The sequence below is a fragment of the Salmo trutta genome, chromosome 22 (genome assembly GCF_901001165.1).
Source record: "Salmo trutta chromosome 22, fSalTru1.1, whole genome shotgun sequence".
Lineage (NCBI taxonomy): Eukaryota > Metazoa > Chordata > Actinopteri > Salmoniformes > Salmonidae > Salmo > Salmo trutta.
The window spans coordinates 25,324,212-25,348,582 of NC_042978.1; the positions used below are offsets into that span (position 1 = coordinate 25,324,212).

Below are 24,371 nucleotides of genomic sequence, written 5' to 3' on the forward strand. Positions count from 1 at the left end.
ACCAATGGTGTCTTCTGACTGGAACAGACAGACCAATCAGGTTGACTATCTGACTGACTGACAGGTCTGTGTGGAGCCAATCACAGAGCGGAATCAAGGGTTTGCGGAACGCCTCAAAAATCTGAGTTGGATTTCATTCTAAAACCTTGCTCCCTTTTCTCGGTATTTTCGCAATTTTTTATCACCGATGTTGAAAGAGTGATAATTAGGGTACTTGGTGGATATTTAAATCACAAGGGTAATATACCTTTACCATATTGCTTACCTATCCAATCAAGTAAGACTCGCTAGGGAAATCAGAAAGTACAGCAAGGAACCCAGTCTGTGTGTGGGATGCTGTGGCAGTGGTATGATGAAGTGTGTATGTTAGTGACTGGTTAGTGGCATCTGAATGGTAAATCTACAGTGAACAGTCAAGCCAATGATTTACATTTATAATGATTCTCATGAAGAGCCCTGTGAAAGTGTAACACTTGAATCTCTGTTTTACCATAACCTCTCATTCATGACATTTCCTGTACAAGGTCAGGTGTAGACAAATTCAAAGGAATGGCTAGTTGAACTACCCTGGAGTAGTTTGAGTCAGCTACCCACAATCCTATTCTTCATGTTAATGGTTAATGAAGCTCACATGTGTGTTCTTATGTGAGGAATTAACTTTTTATTACAGTCTAATTTGACACAGATAAGATTAGGAGGGAAACTCATGTGCCTGGTCTCATGACAAGAAAATCAGGGTCTATTTATTTTACCATACCTGGTGGCACAGACCCATGAGTCAAAATGTGGACCCACAGAGGGGTGTTTTCCTTAAACACTTGACCCCAAAAATAATCTGGCTGGTAGAGAGGTAAAGGATTTAAACTCATACTCAGTTAAAACACTTTTTCTGACTCAACAGACCACTGTCTGTTTGTTTATCAGCTGCTAACACGTATAGGGCCGGATTCCCAGACCCAGATTAAGTCTACTCCTGGACTAAAAAGCGATTTCATTTGAGGTTCTCTATTAAGCATGCTTAGTCTTTTGTAATGTCACATGTATATTTGACTTGGACTCGCTGGCCAGCCACGATGCCTTAGTAAGGAATGTGGGACAAACTGTGTGTGTGTGTGTGTGTGTGTGTGTCTTAGTGAAATGACACTGTACTTTAGCCATCTCCAGTGGCCCATATGGCTAGAATAGACCTTTCACTTTCTCTCTCTCCTTCTCTCTCCCTGTGTCAGGAGAGAACAAAGTCACTCTTAGCCTGTTAGTTCAGCATTCACCCTCTGACCCCTGCCAAATCGATCGACTCCTGCTGATTTTAGAGATTTGGAGGCATTTTTATCCTGTACTTGAGATCGAGAAGTGTAGGGTGAACGTTTGTGTTCCAGGAAGCAGACTGTGAAGCGCTGTAACAGACACAACAGTTCAACATCATACGTGAATATTTTCACGTTGCAAACATACACTTGCTGATAACAGATCTTTATTACTCATTAGAATGGCAGACTGTGGGAATTCAGTTGTAATCTTGACCTTGGGCAATGCGAATTTGTATCTACGGTATCTTTACCAGTACCAATGTGACAGACTTATGTATGAAGACTATTATGATGGCATTTGTGCGAATCCTAGTGAATTTAGAGGGTTTGATATTTCTTTCAACTGGGGTGCTCTTCAAAGAGATTCATTCTTAATTTTCTTAATTTTAAAGTACTCAATTTTCGTCTTCTTTTGTGTTTGCAAAAAAGTGTAAAGCGATTGGTGATTTACCAGGACTTGCAGTGCAGGAGTCTTGAACCAACTCTTCTGTGTTATTCATTTATTGTGGCCACTAGATGCCGCTGATATAGTTTAAAGCCATATACAAACCATACAACCCAATTTGAAGAAGATGACAATGCTCTGATCATTGGCTGATTGCTTTAATCCATAGGAATCCCCACCCAGTTGACTACTAGTGGAAGCCCTTAATGTATATGTCCATGCTAAAACAGGTTATTTCCAAGTAGAGATCTCTATACATTTCTATGAGTCTGATACATATGGATTGATAGACAACAACAAGGTTTTTCACAACTCTATTTCACCATAGAGCTGGTGTTTTATGGTAATGGCTTTAAACTCAGTAAACCTTCAGTAAATCATTGCCAAGTTGGCACTAAACTATTAAGACTGAAAAGGCGGGGACAAACAGGATAGCTTTGAACTTGTGTGGGTGGTCACATGATCAAAATAGAATTTGGAAATGGGAATGGCCATGGAAACGCTTCCTAGTTTTTGTTTAGAGCCCTTATTGATTTCATGTTATAATAACATTTACCAATCACATCTATCACATATTAGAGAATCTGCTTTTATGTTTTGTCATCCTAGAACATTGACATTCACTGCAATCAATAATGTGATCTGGTGCTCTCTAAGTCTCTTCCAGGCAGGCTGCCATCAGCTCCCAGATCGAAAGGCCTAGTTAATGATTAACTGACCAGTAAGATTTATTGTGTACAATGATGCAGTCAGGAAACATTTCCTTCTCTAGCCTCTCCGGGAAACACACACTCTACATAGACACACTCATGAGTGTCTAGGAGACACTCTCAGGCTCTCTGTCTGTTTACAGCTACCAGACCTACACTTCCAGCTGCCAGATGAATCAGACCATGCACACCTCACACAGCTCTCATCCCAGGTAAGTCTTCTTCTCTCTGGGCATAAACCCTCTCCTCTACACACCACCCACTCACACACTACAGATGCTGCTAGTATAGGTGTGGTTGGGTGTCTGGTACTTAGACTGTAAAGGTCTGGTAGCTTGGGGTTGTGTTTTATCTGGTATCCAGATGGTTTTCACAGTTAACTAGTTTGGGTACTTGGTATAGGGGAATGGGGTGTCTAGTATCTGGTTACTAGCTGTTTACCAACTAACTAAACTTGCACTGGGCAAATCACTATAAGATCCCAGTTTGGCTGCAATATACCGTATGTGTATTGTCCTGTATAGACAATGTATAGATGTTGGACAAACTATCTACTGACTTCATTCAGTGTCAACTGAAACTATCAATAAGCAACAAGTTGTACAGCTATGGGGACTGATAGTTTGTTAAATAAATTGTTGCACGCCAATTTGAACTTTAACACAATGTAATTCATGTTATTCCCCCCGTCTCCCCAATCTCCTCCTCCCCCACCTCCTCCAGATGTGACCCTCTGCCTGAGGTCACAGTGGGTCAGGGTCACCTAGGATCATCCTCAGAACACACACAGGACCGAACATCCCTCAAACATGTGACCTACAGCAAGGTGAGGCCACACAGAAACACACACACACACTGGGTCAACTACTGATGAGCCCTAACATCTAAGAATGCTAGGGGGCCGGGTTCTAAGCCCTGACGTGACAACCACTATAATCACACTGCAGTGTCAATCAATGCATGCCACAATGTCAATAATCATTTTTATATTAGAAAACATGAATTGTAGTATAGCAAAGTTTTGCTGCATGTCTTTTATATTTATAAATGACTGTCTGTAGGGAATCAGGATAAATAGTGGCCATACTTTCCATAGTGCTAAAATCATTGCTGCCACAAAGACCAGCATAATTACATTGTACTTTTTGTTAAATTCATAACAGAACATGGTTCTGTTGGACAGAGAAGTTGAGATGCTCTACCCAAATCATTCCTGGTTATGTCAGAGTAATGTCACTGTCTTAGTTTGTTATTGTTGTTAGTTGTTTGGTTGTGATTACTGTTATTAACTGATAATAACTCTTACTCTTACAAATAACTATTACTGTTATTAACTGATAATAACTCTTACTCTTACAAAAAACTATTACTGTTATTAATAATGTTTAGAAGAGAGGCAGTCTGGATGGAAGGAGGGGATGCCAGGGCTTCCTCCAGCTGGCAAGCTAACTTAGACCTTGATCATTTCCGAGCTGATAGTTCCTTATGATGGGGTCCATTTAGAGGACCTTGGCCTCATCTCGTCCCTGGTGCTTGTTTCTGTTATTTCACTGCTATTCCAGAGGTGTGTATCTACTGTTCCTAAAGGCCACAGTATCTGCCAGTTTTAGACATGGGACCTGCCTTTCCAATCACTCTTTAGTGATCAATTAAGTGCAGAGAGGTCAGAGAAACAGAAACCGGTGTTATAGTTACCTATCTCTAACTGTACCAATGTATTCCTCTCTTTCCCAAGAACTCCTCTCAGATCTGTCCATCCGCAGGCCACAGAGACTGGCTCTGCCCTGTGTGTCTACAAACTGCCAGCTTCCCCGTACAGACCAACTGTGGCCATCTCTTCTGTGGTAAGACAGTACCACGAACCACCACCACCTGCACATGATCGGATTTATCTAAGGGCCAATAGAAACTTATACAGATAGAAAGAGGTCTTTAGAGCCCAGAGGGTAGCATATTAACATTTACATTACATATGAAAGTACCATTCAACACACTGACTACAGCAGCAGGTCAGGGGGGATCTATTTAACTCTATTGTCTGTCCATCTGTCTGGCCAACGAAGCATCCGTGTCTCTATCCGTGTAATACCTGTGTAGTCTGGGCCACACTAGTGACCCAGTGTGTGGCTCCCACCTGATGGAGATCACACACAGTCAGGCTTTGCACATTCACACACATCTCTCTCATTTGGCCAGAGTCACGTAGGCTCACTATGAAAACCATAGAAAATAGGAAGGATGTTTTTGGCACGCGTGTGCAAACTCTCCCCAGGCCATCCATGGTCTAAAAGGTCCTAAGTTATGGTGATTATATGGAATTGTTATGACAATCTGGCTTCCAGTCTGGTCTTTGTCTTGCTATCGTACCTGGGTGAACACAAATTTAAAATATCTGAAATACTTGAGGTGTGTAGCGTGGTGCGTACTGGCGGCAGAGAAGTCGGGCGCAGGAGAGCGAAAACTAATTTACAATGGTGTCGTTTAATACACATAAAAACCAACGTAGACAGAACAATATAATAATGGGTCAAACAAAACCCGGTAACCCCCAGCATAACGTGCACAAGCACTACAAGAAAACAATTTCGGACAAGGACATGGACATGGGGGGAACAGAGGGTTAAATACACAACATGTAATTGACGGGATTGAAACCAGGTGTGAGGGAAGACGAGACAAAACCAATGGAAAATGAAAGGTGGATCGGCGATGGCTAGAAGGCCGTTGACGTCGATCGCCGCCCGAACTAGGAGAGGGACCGACTTCGGCGGAAGTCGTGACAAGGTGTGCTTGACTTAGTTCGCCTGGCTCAATAGAACCAACAAAATAGTCCCAAAAGTGCAAAATACAAGCTTGCTAAATCAAGAGAATTTCACACATTTTAAATACCTTTTCGATCCAGTTCGGTTTGCTATCTCTGAGTAGGCAAAACTGTCTGTTTTGACAATAACCTCATTACAGAAATGGGACAACAGTCATAGACAGCTACATTTGCCTTCAGAAAGTATTCACACCCCTTGACCTTTTCTACATTTTGTTGTGTTACAGCCTGAATGTAAAATTGATTAAATTGAGATTTTGTGTCACTCACCTACACACAATACCCCATAATGTCAAAGGGGAATTATGTTTTAAGAAATGTTTACAAATTAATTAAAAATGAAAAGTTGAAATGTCTTGAGTCAATAAGTATTTAACCCCTTTGTTATGGCAAGCCTAAATAAGTTCAGTTATCTGTACGGTCCCTCAGTTGAGCAGTGCATTTCAAACACAGATTCAACCACAAAGACCAGGGAGGTTTTCCAATGCCTAACAAAGAAGGGCACCTATTGGTAGATGGGTAAAAAAAAAGCAGACACTGAATATTCCTTTGAGCATGGTGAAGTTATTAATTACACTTTGGATGGTGTATAAATGCATCCAGTCACTACAAAGATACAGGCGTCCTTCCTACTGTAACTCAGTTGCCGTAGAGGAAGGAAACCGCTCAGGGATTTCACCATGAGGCCAATAGTGACTTTAAAACAGTTCTGGAGTTGAATGGCTGTGATTGGAGAAACTGAGGATGGATCAACAACATTGTAGTTACTCCATAGTACGAACCTAAATGACAGAGTGAAAAGAAGGAAGCCTGTACAGAATAAAAATATTCCAAAACATGTATCCTGATTGCAATAAGGCACTAAAGTAAAACTGCAAAAATTGTGACAAAGAATACTGTAAAAAAAAAACACAGCAAAGAATATACTTTTTGGCCAAAATGCAAAGTCTTATGTTTGGAGCAAATCCAACACCACATCACTGAGCAACTGGTGGTGGCTGCATCATGTTATGGGTATGCTTGTCATCGGCAAGGACTAGAGAGTTTTTTAGGATAAAAAATAAACGGAATAGAGCTAAGCACAGGCAAAACCTGCTTCAGTCTTTGTTCCAACAGACACTGGGAGACAAATTCACCTTTCAGCCGGACAATAACCTAAAACACAAGGTCAAATATATGCTTACCAAAATGACATTGAATGTTCCTGAGTGGCCTAATAACAGTTTTGACTTCAATCGCCTTGAAAATCTATGGCAAGACTTGAAAATGGCTGTCTAGCAACGATTAACAACCAACTTGAGAGAGCTTGGAGAATTATTTTTATAATAATGTGCAAATACTGTACAATCCAGGTGTGCCAAACTCTTAGAGACTTATCCAGAAAGACTCACCACTATAATCGCTGCCAAATGTGATTCTAACATGTATTGGCTCAGATGTGTGAATACTTATGCAAATGAAATATTTCTGGATTTCATTTTCAATAGATTTGCTAAAATGTCTAAAAACATAACTTTGTAATTATGGGGTATTGTGCGTAGACGGGTGAGAAAAAAAAAAGGAATACATTTTGAATTCAGGCTGTAACACAACAAAATGTAGAATAAGTCAAGGGTTATGAATACTTTCTGTATATCAGTGGTGGGTTAAGATAGTGGTTGATAATGATAGTAGCAACAGGCAATCTCCTCTCACTCACCTAACCTTCACCATTTTCTGTGTCATCATCACATGACGTAATAACAACTCCACCTGACCTGCCCCACTTAACCCTGCCTTCCCCTCAGAGAGAGAGAGAAAGTGGGAGAGAGAGGAGCTACACTTTACACCTAAACACCATCCAAGTGTGTGTTAATTCATGAACATGCAGTAGACAAGGTCATATCACTACTACAACAGCTTCTAATGCTGCTGTCAGCATTTTGCTCATTCCCGCATTCCGCCTCATGCACAATAATATAAACACACTATACTAGCGATATGACCGTGTTTCCTTAATGGTGAATCGTTGTTTTGGGGGTAAAAATATTAATGAAACTAGAAGTGATAGAGTGCTTATTTATGTTACCTTGTTTCTCTGACTGCAGCTCCCTGTTTGATCTCATACTGGAGACATGGATCCTGGCTGGACGCCATAAGCTGCCCTCTGTGTAGACAAAAGGTAAGGAAGATACACCCAAGTGTAGAAACAGCCATTATTACCAAGATATTACACTTGTTATCTGGAAAGAAATTGAGCAAAATGTCATTTTTCACGCATCATGTTCAAATCATCTATAAGTGACTTTTGTGAGCTTCATAATGAAATGTAGATACATTTGGATGATTTGGACATGATGCGCAAAGAAATGCTTATATTGGTCCCATGACTTCAATGGGATTTGTGCCACAAATGTTAAAACGTTAGCATTTGGAAACAGTGCCAGGGAAACTAAACCAAAGCATGGATTGATTTCATACCTTTTTGATCAACTGCTTCCAGGGTCAGGAAACCAAGATTCAATTTTGCAATTTGGGTGAACTATCCCTTTAATTTGAATAAAAGTGATAAATAATGGTTCAGAATTTGGTGAATGTAACTGGAATGGATTATCTCTCTCTCTTAGGTCAAGGTCCTGTGTCGTCTGTTCAGTAAGGGTTGGTCAGACAGTAAAGAGAGGGAGGTTCTGGGAGAAATCACAGATTACAACAAACGCTACTCAGGAGCCCCTCGAAAGGTCAGTACCACACACAAAACCTTTCATAACCTTTACTAACATGCTACAACCACACTACAACCTAGTAACACACAAAACCTTGTCATATCCTTTATCAAACCATGCTACAACCACACTACAACCTAGTAACACACAAAACCTTGTCATATCCTTTATCAAACCATGCTACAACCACACTACAACCTAGTAACACACAAAACCTTGTCATATCCTTTATCAAACCATGCTACAACCACACTACAACCTAGTAACACACAAAACCTTGTCATATCCTTTATCAAACCATGCTACAACCACACTACAACCTAGTAACACACAAAACCTTGTCATATCCTTTATCAAACCATGCTACAACCACACTACAACCTAGTAACACACAAAACCTTGTCATATCCTTTATCAAACCATGCTACAACCATACTACAACCTAGTAACACACAAAACCTTGTCATATCCTTTATCAAACCATGCTACAACCACACTACAACCTAGTAACACACAAAACCTTGTCATATCCTTTATCAAACCATGCTACAACCACACTACAACCTAGTAACACACAAAACCTTGTCATATCCTTTATCAAACCATGCTACAACCACACTACAACCTAGTAACACACAAAACCTTGTCATATCCTTTATCAAACCATGCTACAACCACACTACAACCTAGTAACACACAAAACCTTGTCATATCCTTTATCAAACCATGCTACAACCACACTACAACTTAGTTCTACTAAGCTAACATATGGAATTGTTTTAAGATTGGTCATACCATGGATCATTTAGGTATTGGATTTAGCATTTTAGGACCACTTTATGTATAAAAAAATATAGATAAAAAATGATTTGATAAAATATTTAATTTGGCCATTTCTACTATAGCCCATAGAAAAGCATTGAACAACACACTCATAACTGGCAAAAAAGGAATACGGTTTTGAAGTGTCTGTCATATCTAGGATATATATACACTGCTCAAAAAAATAAAGGGAACACTTAAACAACACAATGTAACTCCAAGTCAATCACACCGCTGTGAAATCAAACTGTCCACTTAGGAAGCAACACTGATTGACAATAAATTTCACATGCTGTTGTGCAAATGGAATAGACAACAGGTGGAAATTATAGGCAATTAGCAAGACACCACCAATAAAGGAGTGGTTCGGCAGGTGGTGACCACAGACGTTTTGATGTTTTGGTCACTTTTGAATGCTGGCGGTGCTTTCACTCTAGTGGTAGCATGAGACGTAGTCTACAACCCACACAAGTGGCTCAGGTAGTGCAGCTCATCCAGGATGGCACATCAATGCGAGCTGTAGCAAGAAGGTTTGCTGTGTCTGTCAGCGTAGTGTCCAGAGCATGGAGGCGCTACCAGGAGACAGGCCAGTACATCAGGAGATGTGGAGGAGGCCGTAGGAGGGCAACAACCCGCCTTTGTGCAAGGAGGAGCAGGGGGAGCACTGCCAGAGCTCTGCAAAATGACCTCCAGCAGGCCACAAATGTGCATGTGTCTGCTCAAACGGTCAGAAACAGACTCCATGAGGGTGGTAGGTATGAGGGCCCGACGTCCACAGGTGGGGGTTGTGCTTACAGCCCAACACCGTGCAGGACGTTTGGCATTTGCCAGAGAACACCAAGATTGGCAAATTCGCCACTGGCGCCCTGTGCTCTTCACAGATGAAGCAGGTTCACACTGAGCACATGTGACAGATGTGACAGAGTCTGGAGACGCCGTGGAGAACGTTCTGCTGCCTGCAACATCCTCCAGCATGACCGGTTTGGTGGTGGGTCAGTCATGGTGTGGGGTGGCATTTCTTTGGGGGGCCGCACAGCCCTCCATGTGCTCGCCAGAGGTAGCCTGACTGCCATTAGGTACCGAGATGAGATCCTCAGACCCCTTGTGAGACCATATGCTGGTGCGGTTGGCCCTGGGTTCCTCCTAATGCAAGACAATGCTAGACCTCATGTGGCTGGAGTGTGTCAGCAGCTCCTGTAAGAGGAAGGCATTAATGCTATGGACTGGCCCGCCCGTTCCCCAGACCTGAATCCAATTGAGCACATCTGGGACATCATGTCTCGCTCCATCCACCAACGCCACGTTGCACCACAGACTGTCCAGGAGTTGGCGGATGCTTTAGTCCAGGTCTGGGAGGAGATCCCTCAGGAGAACATCCGCCACCTCATCAGGAGCATGCCCAGACGTTGTAGGGAGGTCATACAGGCACGTGGAGGCCACACACACTACTGAGCCTCATTTTGACTTGTTTTAAGGACATTACATCAAATTTGGATCAGCCTGTAGTGTGGTTTTCCACTTTAATTTTGAGTGTGACTCCAAATCCAGACCTCCATGGGTTGATAAATTGGATTTACATTGATTCTTTTTGTGTGATTTTGTTGTCAGCACATTCAACTATGTAAAGAAAGAAGTATTTAATAAGATTATTTCATTCATTCAGATCTAGGATGTGTTATTTTAGTGTTCCCTTTATTTTTTTGAGCAGTATATATATGTCCATACTTCCATTCATTTGTATGGGTTACCTTCAGATGAGTCCCGTGACACCATCAAGTTCGTGTTCGTGAGAGTCTCCCCTTTCCACATAGTGGTCATATTATTTTGTAGACAAAACCGTTCAGAAGACCGATTTTCGGGATGTCTCATGGTCTGACAAACACCGCTGCAGCTCGGCCACCTTCCACCGCAGATGTGGAACAACAACAAAAAAACATATCTCTAGCTTAAATTGACGGACTTCAATGTTTTTTTTTTATTATGTTACTTAGATTGACACACGGGTGCATCAATAGACTCTCAGGTTCGCTACTCCCCAACACTGTATACTACAATACAAATATTATTCATTGGCCAACATGGGCCTGGGAGGCTCACAGCGTTATTGGTATCTACAGTTCTCCACCAATTATCACATTTTAAACTCAATACGTATTGTATTCCTCAAAATGTATGCTTTGAACATGAAGGCACTCTGCATATGGAAAAATGTGTAGAATTGCAGAAAATTAGCTTGAAGACACATTTTTTCTCTTCAATGCCAAGTGCCTTTTAAATGTTTTTTTCACTGGGCCCAAGACTTGGTTCGCCCAGTCATGCACTGAAAACGTCGAAGTAAAACTCCTTGTATGCTATTTTTAAATCGCTGATGAATTTGCCATCACAAAAGGGATCCCAGCCACAAAGAGTTTGGGAACACCAACTCTACAGAACAAGATCTCTCTGTCCCACCTGAAGCCAGGCGAGGTGACCGTGACACCCTCTACTCACACCTGTGCCCGTTTGTCTTGTCCCTTAGGTGACAGACTACCTGTGTGACACGCCCCTGTTCCTGCAGCTGCTAATCCGCCGCCTGGGCACCATGGGGGGGCTAGTGTGCCTCTTCTTCCTCCGGGTGGCACTTTGCTGTCTGGGGACTGTGGTGTCCTTCACCTCACCGCCCCTGGACGCGCCACCCTCCCTGTCTGGCCTCCTGGGGGTCCTGGATGACCTGGTGGTGGTCTTCCTGCTGCTCATCTGTGTTATCAATATCAACCAGCAGATGGCACCAGATAGTGGGAACTCCTCAGCGCACACAGGGGGTAGGCCTGTTCAGTAACTCTCTGTAGAGCGAGCAGCAGAAATGATGGCCACCAGTGATTTAGCCTTCATTTCAACAGATCTCTTGAGGTGACAAACCTCTTTTTTGAGAGAGAGACCTAGCAAGAAGTCAGCAGTGTATGTCTGCTGTTTTTCATCCTGGGGTTAACGGGTGTATTCCCTAGGAACCAAACAGGGAGGGACAAAACTCTCGTTTTGGTTGCAAAACATTTTGGACTAATTACACCCCAGGTGTTGGACTCACTGTATCACTAGCTGAGGTTTGAGGTTTAGAGCCTAATAGTGGTAAGTCTAACCAGGGGCTCAGTTTTTGCATTGCTGAATGCATAAAGTGTCACACCTAGCCTTCTTTCCTCCATGACCACTGATCTGATGAAAGCAACAGTGGAACCTACACAAATAGTTTCTCCTCCTCCAGTGGGCATGTTTAATGGAATGTGTTGAATGTTTTTTTATGCAGCATTTTGAGGTTCATTGTCTGATATTTTCAGATTTTTTTTTGTGTAGTGTTTCTTTCTACTCCTACAGTACCTGTTGCTAGTGTTGCAACATATAGGGAACTTTCAATAAATTCCCTGGTTTCCCCAAAATCTCAGTTGGAGGGTTCCTGGAATCAGGAGGGAATAAGCAGGAAATCCAGAATCCTCCAACCAGGATTTGTAGAAAAAAACAGGGAATTTATTTAAAGTTCCTGGAATTTTGCAACCCTACCTGTAGCTGTTATTTTGGTGCCCGTGTTACTGTTATCAATGGCCTTCAGTGGTTCAATAAAACCTGGGGTCTGTTCAGGGGGGTGCAGATTAAATGTAGACCTATTATATTGCACCCTGCTGTTTCTCAGTGAAACTGTAAATACTTGATATTAATATTGTGAATACTTGTTAAATCCTATAAATGGTGTATTTATTGTTCTGAAAGTTTGTTATTTGTCCTTATTAAACAAGGAGTAAATGCTGAGACCAATGACTCTTTTCCAGATGAGCCCTGTTTAGCACAACAATACACATCAAAATACAATAGACATTAAACTACATATTCATATACACATTAAAATACAAGTTATCCTTGTATCAATTATTCCATCTCCACATTTTGAAATGTATTTAATTAGTTCTCAGTTTGATAGAAAAATAACAGTTCATAAACCGTTTGGAAATTTGTCAGTAAATTACAAAATCTTCCAATATAATTAACAGTATCAGTGATAAACAGAGAACCAATCACACACTCTGTTAGTAGTAGCGTGACCTTCGGAATGTTAAAGACAGCTCAAGTGATTGATCAGATACTTTTGACCACGGTGCAGTGATTGGTGGGCTTTATTTCAGCATTGATTCTCTGGAATGTAAAAAACAATCTGCAAATTCTTTTCAGTGTGAGAAAATACTATTTTAAGTCACAATAACATAAAGACTGATTTCAGCAGAGTAACAGTGTTCAGTTAAAACAGAACAGTGAATAACATGTAGTGGTGTGGGGAAGTAATTGGAATGTTTGACCATTTTAGCAGTGCAACTGACTTCCAAGCCCAATTTTGATTTCCACAGTTGGACTACAGTGCGAATGAGCTGTGTTGTCTAGCTAGCTCCCTCACTGTTGATGACTACACCAGGCAGCAGCGTTAGTAAACATGCGTAGCCAGGGAGAGGTGGTGCTGAGGGAGCTCTGGAGCTCCCTGGGGGCCCATGGCCATTGCCAGCCAAAGGTACAGCGTTCCGGGTGGGGCATCATGGCCAGGTGGCGCCCATCCCTGGAGCTCAGCCCCGCCAGGCCCTGGGGAGAGCCGTTAGGGTTCTGGGGGTAAACCTCAGTGGGTGCGCCTGTGTCATCCAGGTAACGGAGGGGGGCGAGGCAGGAGGAGATGATACGCTGCTGAACCTGGGGGGAACGGAACTGAACCAGACCTGGAGAGAGGGAGAAGATGGAGAGTTGGATGACCCTTGGTGTTTGTGCATCATAGCCAACATTTATCATGTCAATGTGGGAAATTGCAATAGCTGTCTATAAAGCTAGATACGCTGAAGATTATTTTAAGAGATTGTACCTTCCCCATGAGCCACCCAGACGCCCAGGGCAGAGCCCTCCATGCCCCGGAGCCAGACTGAAGGAGAGGCCTTGATCCCTACACTGACGAACCGCGACTCAAACCTGCCAGACTGGTTATGGGTCAGGACCACATCAGACTCTGCAGAGACAAACACACAGCAAGAGGGTGAGTGGGGCTGTCTGAGTGAACAGTACTCAAAAGACAGTCTTCAAATGAATCCTTGTCTTGGTAAATCACTCTCTGGGAAGAAACTGTAATAAGTAGACACCAAAGCCAAACGGTTTGCCTACCACCTCCTCCCTCCTCCCCCTCTCCGACCCATCCCAGCAGGGCTAGGAGCTGACAGCCGTTGCAAACACCCAGACTCAGTGTGTCGTCACGACGCCGGAATTGCTCAAACTCCGCCCTGGCCCGGGGGTTATAGGTCACTGTGGCAGCCCAGCCTATCAGGAGACAGACACACACAGGGTTAAAGAGAATATGCGTGTATGTGTACATACTGTATGTGTGTGCATACCTTTAGCTGAGCCCAGGACGTCTGCGTAGCTGAATCCTCCTACAAACACCAGAGCCTTGAAGATCTCTAGAGTTAAAGAGCCTGAACACAGGTCCTGCATGGTCACATCCCATACCTAGACAAACACAGAGAGAGTGGGGTCTCAAACAAATTAGGTGTGTGTATGTATGCCTGTGTGTGTGTATGTGTGCGCGGTACCTCAAAGCCAGCCATGTAGAGAGAGACGGCCATCTCTCTGTCTCCGTTGCTGCCCTCCTCTCTGACCACAGCCACGCGAGGCTGGCCTGCACCAAGACCATTATTGCTGGGTTTCTCCATGGGGTCAAAGGTGAGTTTAAAGTAGGGCTGTGTGCGTGTGGCTAGCCCCTCCTCTTCCTGCTGTACACATAGCTGATTCGCCTGCAGGCGTTCAAGCTGGAAACTGGTGCCTTCCCACAACGCCCGGAGGCTGGGCAGACGGTCGCTCAGCACTTCCTGTCCGTCCACATGAACTTTGACCTGAGACAGGAAGAGGAAGGACAATGTTAACAACAAAAATAAACAATATCCCCCAAAAAGCATTAATATCAAAGCATGATTTATGTGTGTTTGAGTCAAGTGCTCAATTCTATATTATAAACTGGGTATTTCGAGCCCTGAATGCTGATTGGCTGACAGCCGTGGTATATCAGACCATAATACCACAGGTATGACAAAACATGTATTTTTACTGCTCTAATTACGTTGCTAACCAGTTTATAATAGCAATAAGACTCTCCATGTTGCGTTGTGCTTAAGAACAGCCCTTAGCCGTGGAATATTGGCCATATACCACACCCCTCGGGCCTTATTGCTTAAGTATCTAACATAGGATTCTGCCCTATATGATCATCCAAGTCCAACAATAGTGGTATAAATAGTGTGTCAGTCTCACCATGGACTCTGGTCCGAAGCCTTGGGTGGTGCCGATGCGGTGACACTGTAGTCCAGCGTGAGTGTACCTCTGACACACCTTCTCCACGTCCCTCTCACACACCTCCACTACCAAGCCCAACTCCTCACTGAATAACACCTCCAGGACTATAGGAAGACAGGGGGAGGGACAGAAAGGGGAGAGGAAGGGTAAGAGAGAGATCTCTGTTGTATATACTGCATATTGATGCCGTCTTTACCCCTGAGGGGTTTGAATAAAGTTATAGAATGTTCTGTCCTACTGACCTCCAGCACCCAGAGAGGGCAGGTCCACCTCTATCCCACGATTCCCTGCGAACGCCATCTCCAGCAGACAGGAAATGAGCCCTCCGTCGCTGATGTCATGTCCTGCACTCAGCAGGCGGTCTGTAACACACATAACACACTTCTACAATATACTACTGACTAGAATACACTGGTATGATACACTGCTGACTAGAATACACTGGTATGATACACTGCTGACTAGAATACACTGCTGACTAGAATACACTGGTATGATACACTGCTGACTAGAATACACTACTGACTAGAATACACTGGTATGATACACTGCTGACTAGAATACACTGGTATGATACACTGAGCAGACAGTACAGTGACAGTATATAAGCCATACTGATATAAAGTGTGACTGACCATGTAGCAGGATCTGTGTGGTATTGAAGCAGGCAGTCAGTAGCTCCGGGCGGTCGAGGTCAGGTGAGTGGTCACCTAACTGACCGTAACACTGGGCCAGAGCTGACCCTCCCAGTCTGTAGTGACCTGGATTCACTGGAACCCACAGTAACACGCCTGGAGAGGAGGAATGTTAGAGGTGTGCGTATGTGTGTGGAAATCAACGCAGGAACAGGTTTAAATGTTGAGCTGTGTCAATATTGTGATGTGCAGTGTGAATGTGTCTGTTCAAGAGTGTGTGTGCGTGTATGCGTGAGTAGCATACCTTGGCCGTCAGGGTTCTCCAGGTCAGGGGTAACAGTAGCTGTGATGTCAGGACACACAGCATACACAGAGATGACCAGAGCACCTAGAGAAAGAACAGATTTATACACCACACACACTGTACTAAAACACACACTGCCTGTCCCCCAAAACACACAAACAAAGTACCTGGTGCTTTGACAGTCTCTGTCCCAACTCTAGCAGCCATGCTCAGTGAGTCCTTCCCTCCGTCGATGGCCACGCCCAGCTGACCCATGACATCACACATGGCCTGACACGCCTCCCAGAGACATGCCCCTTCACCAGGGAGTTTTGCCGCCCACATCCAGTTACCACTGCACTTTACATCCTGAGCACACACACACACACACACACACACACACACACACACGGAGCTGCTGTTCGCTAAAAGTTTGTTTTGGGTCTTTCTGAAGGGCTCTGACTGTGGTCAATGCCAGCGCACCCTAATTATCTCTGCTGTGGTCAATGCCAGCGCACCCTAATTATCTCTGCTGTGGTCATTGAAATCATTGCATGCCTATAATTTTCTGTTCCTGTCAGGGCTGTGATTCTAACCGTGCCCGTTATATTATATTACCTTCAGGGCTGTGACTTCAGCAAACACCAGATTGGTCAGCGCTTCCCCCACGGCCATGCGAGCTCCCGCCCCCGGGGAAACGAGACCTTTGATTGGTTGTTCCCCGATGGCGGTCGCCGCCCCCTTCAGGCCGAATGGAGATAGAGAGACGACAGCGACATCAGCCAATGGGGTGTGGAGAGGACCAACGCACTGTTGCTGGGCAACCAGACCTGTAACGGACCGGTCCACCTGAGAAAGGGAGGGAGACACAGAAGAGAGAGAGATGAAGGTAGTGAGACAGAGAGAATACAAAATGAACTCAAGAGCTTCTCTCTCTAAAAAAACATTTTATTTACTAAACCTAACAGCCTTAATTTACTGTTTGTAATGTTTTTAACGTGAGGGTCAAACATTACTGAGATAGTGAAATCCCTAAAACACACACACACACACACCTTGTTAGTTAGGTAGCGTTTGGAGGCGACGGCGGGCAGGCGTAGGACTCTGTCCAGGGCGTCTCTTACACCCAGCCCAGTGGGAAGAGACAGAGGCTTCAGGTCAGTTGTCATCCTCTCCATGACAAAGTCCTTCTGGGGCATCTTCCCCAGCACCCAGTCCAGATTGAGGTCTACAGGACAGCGCCCCCTGTCTGTCTGGTCCTCTCCTTTACCACCACCCACATCATCCACAAGCACTATCTACACATGGAGAGAGACCATGATCAATATCACTCACACCAAAGGAAAGGTGTGTGGTAAAATGACAGAAATGTCATTGAGTTGTGATTCCTCCCCCATCTTCACCTTTCCATCTCCAGTGATGTTTCCTACAAAGTCAACGGGGCACTTCTCCCTCTGACACACCCTCTCCAGGAAGGAGCGATCTGATTGGCGGATGAGCATGGCATTGCTCTCCTGGTACTCCGCCCCCCATAGCTCCAACACACTGAGGGTGGGGTCTCCTCTCTTAAACCTGCTGCAGTAGATCACAGCTCCCGCAGGCTCACACAACTCCTTCAACACGTTACCTACAAAACAACTACATTAATCCAACACAACTACACACCCAACACACAATCAATCACAACTACACACCCAACACCCAACCAATCACAACTCAGACATCCGTTCCCCAGCTTTGTCACACACTCTCTTACCATTTCCCCCTGCCCCCTGGTCATGTATACTACAGATGGGGTTTCCTCCCGCTCTTTCCAGACAGGCCCTGAGTGCCCGGTTCATCTTCTGTTCCATCTCAGCATCTCCTCTCTGCACCGCCCCCAGGTCTCTGGCACTGGAGTTATCACCCTGCACCTGGATAGAGGAGGCAGCCCCTCCTCCCACTCCGATCCTGTACACCGGACCCCCGATCTTCACCACCTCCATTCCTGACAAACAACAGCTCAAGTAACAGTTTTCACAGACTGGCATTAATTCTATGTTTAAAATAATCCTATAATGTCAATAAATGATTTCCATGTGTTGACCCCAACTTTACCACTAACCTTACGCCAATCAGCTCTAACCAAAGATCTCACCTTTCTCCGCCTGCTCCTTCTTCACATGTGCATCTTCGATGGAGCCCAGCCCACCGCTGAACATGATTGGCTTGATCCACTCTCTCCTCTCCCCACTGGCCAGTCGCATGCCGAAGGACCGAGCAAAGCCTAGATGGAGACCGAAAGCAAGTTTACCTGCTGTGGTTTCAACTCCAAAAAACATGTCATACTCATGAGGAAGGGAAGGCTGGTTAAGTCTGAAATGGAACCCTATACGTTCCACCACTTTTGATTAGTGTGTACGAAATGGCACCCTATTCCCTATATAGTGCACTACTATTGAAGTACTGCAGCAACACTATATAAGGAATAGGGTGTAATTTCAGATGCTGCTATTGTTTCCATTGTTCGTGTCTGTACCTGCCAGGACTGGTTCTCCAAACTTGTTGCCATAGTCTGATGCTCCATCACTGGCTCCGATGACCACCTGCAGGGGAGGGGCAAAGCTGGGGGGGGTACTCCCACCCCTCCCCCTTACACTCCCATGGCAGGCTGTAACCTGGGGCGAGAGGAGGAGGATGGGGAGAGAGGAGGAGGATGGGGAGAGAGGAGGAGGATAGGGGAGAGAGGAGGAGGATGGGGAGAGAGGAGGAGGATGGGGGGAGAGGGGAGGAGGATGGGGGGAGAGGGGAGGAGGATAGGGGGAGAGAGGAGGAGGATATGGGGAGAGAGGAGGAGGATATGGGGAGAGAGGAGGAGGATGGGGAGAGAGGAGGAGGATGGGGAGAGAGGATGGGGAGAGAGGATGGGGAGAGAGGATGGGGAGAGAGGATGGGGAGAGAGGATGGGGAGAGAGGATGGGGAGAGAGGATGGGGAGAGAGGATGGGGAGAGAGGATGGGGAGAGAGGAGGAGGATGGGGAGAGAGGAGGAGGATGGGGAGAGAGGAGGAGGATGGGGAGAGAGGAGGAGGATGGGGAGAGAGGAGGAGGATGGGGAGAGAGGAGGAGGATGGGGAGAGAGGAGGAGGATGGGGAGAGAGGAGGAGGATGGGGAGAGAGGAGGAGGATGGGGAGAGAGGAGGAGGATGGGGAGAGAGGAGGAGGATAGGGAGAGAGGAGGAGGATGGGGAGAGAGGAGGAGGATGGGGAGAGAGGAGGAGGATGGGGAGATGAGATGGACAATTTGTCATCTTTTACTCATGCAAGGTTTCCTGCCATTTCCATGATCCTCACGACAGACAGCGGCAGGTACAGACATACATCTCTCCAGACACTCACCAGGTATGTGGAGGTTGCCAAAGCAGTATCCGGCAGTGCCAGCGATGACATGCCCGCCCTGCCCAGCACTCTGCACATCTCTGATACGCCCTCCTGTCCCCGTGGTGGCACCACTGAACGGAGCTACACCTGGGGTTACATAGAGGAGGAGGAAGGTGTAAATATATGTATAAAAGAACTGTAACATGCTCCTGGCCTGGGTGTGTGAGTGTGTGCATGTTCTCACCAGTAGGGAAGTTGTGTGTCTCAGCAGTGAAGATGACATGTCTTTCAGAGCGTCTCAACTCGTAGGAACTGGCCTGGCATGGGTCTCTGGGGTACACACACTCCACCTCCATCCCCTTTATACCACTACACAAACACACACACTATGGAATTGTAAAATGTGGAAAGAAAAACTAAATCCCCATCATTGTGTGACATTTTGTAAAAGCGTCCTTCCATACACCATCTCTCCTACCTGCTGTTGTCACAGAACTGGATGACGTTGTTCTGGTTGCTATGACGCTGGGTGTCCATGATGAGGCTGAACAGAGTGTCCTTCTGCTCATGTCCGTCAATCACCATACGTCCCCGGAAGAACCAATGACGACTGTGCTCACTGAGGGAGGGCGGCACAGAGACAGGAAATGCAAAAAGTTACCCCCAGAAGCAAAACATGAATAAAAAAAAGGAAGATTAAAGAGTACACCACCAACAAAACACACCTACCTGTTGGACTGGGCGAGGTCGAAACACTCCACACTGGTGGGGTTCCTCTTCACTCTCTGGAACAACGATGTGTAGTAGTCCAGATCCCACGAGTCAAAGGCCAGACCTACACACACACACACGAATATGTTATTTGGATCAACAATGAAACACGTCAGATCAAACAGGGAGCTCACGTCCTCAAGGCTGTTCACATTAACACAATTCTAAAAATGAGAAACTAACAGATATCAAGGGAAGGTTGTTCATGTGGGTGAGTTTACTATTCAGTCTTTAACGCCACAGGCCCCTCAGAAAGTATGAGGGATTGAATTTATCTCACACACACACACACACACACACACACACACACGCAGATATTGCAAACAGTTAAATCACTGCTCACAGAGCATGCTATAATCTAATTACACAAACACAAAGTGTGCCTTAGTGTAATTACAGACACACACATACAAGCTAATCAATGACACCGTCACAGTCCTGTGACTTCAACCATCTATGTCATTAGATTATACGTCATGTGACAAAGTGGGCCTATCCACATAAGGGGAAGGACTGGCGAAAGAGAGGGGGAGGGAAAAGGAAAGGTTAGAGAGGACAACAAGAGATAGCTGACATAAGAAGCAGAGTGAGACAAGAAAGAAAGGTAGACAGGAAGGAACAGATGGAAGACCTGATGAGATATCTAACATTAGCAGGTGTACTTACCCAGCTCATCGTTAGCTGTCTCCAGGGCAGCTCGTCCTTTCTCCAGGATGTCTACCTCAAACACTTCCTGTGGTTTGGTTGCCACAGTGAAGGAGGAGATGGGATGTGTGTAAACACACTCAGTCATACTGTCATAGAGACTGCTGACCAGTCTCTCCACCTCTCCATCCAACACTGTCTCACTCTGTCCATCCTTGGGCTAGAGAGAGGCGAGAGAAAGGGACAGGAAAGTTAGAATTGATCCAGTTGTCCCCTTGTGCAACATGGCAGCCTGAGGAATTGCACCTAAATTGTGTGCATCTGTGTATTTGTGTACTTGTATCAGCAGTCTTCTGGACAGCTCCACTCTGGTGACGTTGGTCAGTCCAGCACTTTGACAGATGGACACAGCGTTAGTGGACCATGCTGTTGAAAAGTTCAACCTACAGGGGGCAGCACAAACAAAACATTAGACCACAACATATCAACAGCGGGGCGCAAGGGCTGATTTGAGCATTTCACTATACTCTAGGCCCTCGTGTTTGTGAGTGTGTGTGACTGTGTGTGTGTTTGTGAGTGTGTGTACCTAGGTCCGATCTCCACTAGTGTTCCTCCCTCTCCCTCTGTGAGGTATGGTGTGTCAGACAGCTGTTCTGTCTGCAGAGCGGGGCGGAACAGCCACAGCAGCACCTCCCTCTGCTCTACACTCAGAGACTCAGCACCTAGGGGAGTAAGGGGAGGGATATGAGGAGAGAGAATTAGAGAGCCTAATATTTGCTGAAGACACTTTTCCCTCCTCTTCATTTAACTAGGAAGTCAGATAAGAACAAATTCATATTTATAATGACGGCCTACCAGGACGGAAAAGGCCTCCTGCGGGGACAGGGGATAAAAATAATAACAACACTACACAGAGAGACCTAAGACAACACAGAATGGCAACAACACGACAACACACGAGCAGCACAAACATGGTACAAACGTTGTTAGGCACAGACAACAGCACAAAGGGAAAAAAGGTAGACAACATATCACGCAAAGCAGCCACAACTGTCAGTAGGTGTCCATGATTGAGTCTTTGGATGGAGATAAGAGACGGAGATAAAACTGTCCAGTCGCTAGCTGCAGCGAACTGGAAGTGACCCAGGGATGTGTGTGCTTTGGGGACCTTCAACAGAATGTGACTGGCAGAAGGGATGTTGTATGTGAGGATGAGGGCTGCAGTAGATCTCTCAGCTAGGGAGGGTTGAGCCATAATATATATATTTTTTAATAAGCATCAACCAGTGGGTCTTGATTTGGGTATACAGAGATGGCCAGTTTACAGAGGAGTATAGAGTGCAGTGATGTGTCCTATAAGGAGCATTGGTGGTAAATCTGATGACCGAATAGTAAAGAACATCTAGCTGCTCGAGAGCACCCTTACCTGTCGATCCACAGTCCCAGTCAAACGTTTGGACACACCTACTCATCTTATTCAAGGGTTTTTATGTTCTACACTGTAGAATAATAGCTTAGACATAAACTATGAAATAACACATGGAACCATGTAGTAACCAAAAAGTGTTAAACAATTGAGATGGATTGGGATGAGTTGGACCGCAATGATTCCTACATGATTCCATATGTGTTATTTCATAGTTTTGATGTCTTCAGTATTATTCTACAATGTAGAAAATAGTAAAAATAAAGAAACACCTACTCATTTAAGGGTTTATCTAAACTTTTGACTGGTACTGTATAAATGACATCTCCGTAATCTAGCATGGGTAGGATGGTCATCTGATTCAGGGTTAGTTTGGCAGTAACAACCACATCATCAACATTAAGGGACATGGGCAGCTGTGAGGAGGGTTTATTCTCCAGTTCTTTCACCACTGTCCAGAACTTCTTGGGGTTAGACCCAGAGAGAGAACTGCTCCTTAAAGTAACTAACTTTGGCCTTCCGATAGTCTGAGTGCACATATTTATTATTTGCCTGAACAACAGGCAGTCAGCCTAAGTATTTGTGCATATCTTTCACTCATATACATTATGCAAACACTCACCTGTCAGCTCAACATTGTAGCAGAGCTCACTGGTGATTGACAGCTGGGGGTGAAGCTGAGCAGCAGTCTGTAAGACCCACCCCCTCTCAGCCTCCTTACTGTAGAACCTCACTACTGCCATAACTAGAGATGGGGAGATGAGTGGATCATTTTATTGTTTAAGCTGCATTTCAAAACCACAGGTGAGATAGCACATATGTCACCATGCACATAGTGGAGGCCACATGACAGAAGAGTAATTTAACACTAACCATCTTTAAATCAAACACAATCATTATAATCAATAAGGACCTACTCCAGATCTGTCCCTGTGTTGACCTTTGACCTGATTATGCCCTGGACAGAGGTCAACTCTGCAGCCAGAACAGAGTGTGTTGTATTTTTGTGACACTGTAGTCAGTCTGTCAGCTAAACACAGGAAATTATACAAACATACTAGAGCGAGATCAAATACGTGTCTGTCAGTGTAGCCTAACTGTTGGCTTATCAGTGTGGGTTGGTACACACTGCACTTTGGGTTCTAAAGATGTCTCGATGCTCTCACCCTCAAAGGAATGTTTACTGTAGCATTTGAGGTCCACTGATACTTTCACGTGTGAATATAGTGCTAGTCTGTGACAAGGCAGCCTAGTTGTTCAGCTAAACTTGCAGCCATTTTCTATGCATTGCAAAATCTGCCCCAACTGTTACTAGGTTAAAACAAGTTAGAGGATGTGTGCTAGACAGAAATACAGAGTAGAACGAGGTGATCACTTTAGGTAGCTAAGTGGATATGGATCATGAGGCTGATTCCCACTCCACTCCTCTCTATACAGTGCATTCAGTAAGTAATCAGTCAGGACATGGGTCAACTTTATTATTTGCGTGTTGCATCACAAGGCATGCAGCTCGGGCTCTATCAGGGGTATTTCGTTAACTGATAACCAGTGTCCCCCATATGAAAATAATGCTTTTTTAGCTATGATAGCAATTTAGCCAGAAATATTGTAAGTAATTTGGTTAGCTAAGTAACGTTAGCTAACAAAATAATAAAGAATACAATCAAACTCGGATTTGATTGTTGTATCAACAAATTAACGGGTAAGAGAACGTGGCACGTAAATAAGTGAGTTTTCTACTTCCTGCAACAATAGATCGTGCACAAGATAACACGGCATCAAATCTAAACTTTGAAAGCGCTAGATAGCAACTTTGTAAGTAACTTATCTACAGTAACGTTAGCTAGCTAGCTTTAATTCGTCAGCTAGCTGGATATTTCAATACGAATAGTTCACTAGCTAGTAGTTAGCTACAACGAGTAAAATAAAGGCCAAAGTTTAGTGGAAAACTTTCTTAGCAAAAGGCTGCTTACCTTCCAAGTCCAAAAGTAGCTATTCTTCTGAATGACTGATCAGTAGAGCACCCCACGTGTGTGAGGACGCACCAAACTCGCCACCACACACCGACGATGAGAAGACGGCGCATGCGTGCTTCTGTTGTAAACG

General features: G+C 44.7%; 2 protein-coding genes across 4 annotated transcripts; one reads left to right on the top strand and one right to left on the bottom strand.

Annotated features, from left to right (window-relative positions):
• The first annotated feature begins 116 nt into the window (after window positions 1-116).
• Window positions 117-12,584, top strand: LOC115158445 (E3 ubiquitin-protein ligase RNF170). 3 transcript variants are annotated; one of them, XM_029707395.1, is made up of 7 exons: window positions 117-238; window positions 2,606-2,674; window positions 3,186-3,288; window positions 4,198-4,306; window positions 7,371-7,444; window positions 7,890-8,000; window positions 11,326-12,584. In XM_029707395.1, the coding sequence occupies exons 2-7, from the start codon at window positions 2,634-2,636 to the stop codon at window positions 11,623-11,625; spliced, it is 738 nt and encodes a 245-aa protein (XP_029563255.1). In that variant the 5' UTR covers window positions 117-238; window positions 2,606-2,633; the 3' UTR covers window positions 11,626-12,584. The 3 variants fall into 3 exon arrangements, with proteins under 3 accessions (XP_029563255.1, XP_029563256.1, XP_029563254.1); XM_029707396.1 differs by lacking the exon at window positions 117-238 and adding an exon at window positions 262-376; XM_029707394.1 differs by lacking the exon at window positions 117-238 and adding an exon at window positions 759-850.
• Window positions 12,585-12,713: 129 nt separating this feature from the next.
• On the bottom strand, window positions 12,714-24,362 carry pfas (phosphoribosylformylglycinamidine synthase). Its single transcript, XM_029707391.1, is given in 26 exon segments — window positions 12,714-13,531; window positions 13,672-13,812; window positions 13,965-14,117; window positions 14,192-14,306; window positions 14,390-14,689; window positions 15,105-15,250; window positions 15,389-15,508; window positions 15,782-15,937; window positions 16,086-16,169; window positions 16,253-16,433; window positions 16,683-16,913; window positions 17,120-17,362; window positions 17,468-17,691; window positions 17,821-18,051; window positions 18,202-18,330; window positions 18,583-18,676; window positions 18,678-18,721; window positions 19,442-19,570; window positions 19,668-19,792; window positions 19,902-20,042; window positions 20,153-20,258; window positions 20,861-21,059; window positions 21,177-21,282; window positions 21,426-21,561; window positions 22,888-23,010; window positions 24,239-24,362. Coding segments are annotated over 25 exon segments (3,969 nt in total). The 5' UTR covers window positions 23,009-23,010; window positions 24,239-24,362; the 3' UTR covers window positions 12,714-13,217.
• Between the last annotated feature and the right edge of the window lie 9 nt (window positions 24,363-24,371).

Excerpts from the sequence above, each read along its gene's own strand:
- LOC115158445 (XM_029707394.1), top strand. The coding sequence starts at position 774 with ATGAGTCAAAATGTGGACCCACAGAGGGGTGTTTTCCTTAAACACTTG. Across the intron at positions 851-2,605 it reads ATAATCTGGCTGGTAGAGAG|CTACCAGACCTACACTTCCA; the intron begins GTAAAGGATTTA and ends GTCTGTTTACAG. Across the intron at positions 3,289-4,197 it reads AACATGTGACCTACAGCAAG|AACTCCTCTCAGATCTGTCC; the intron begins GTGAGGCCACAC and ends CTCTTTCCCAAG.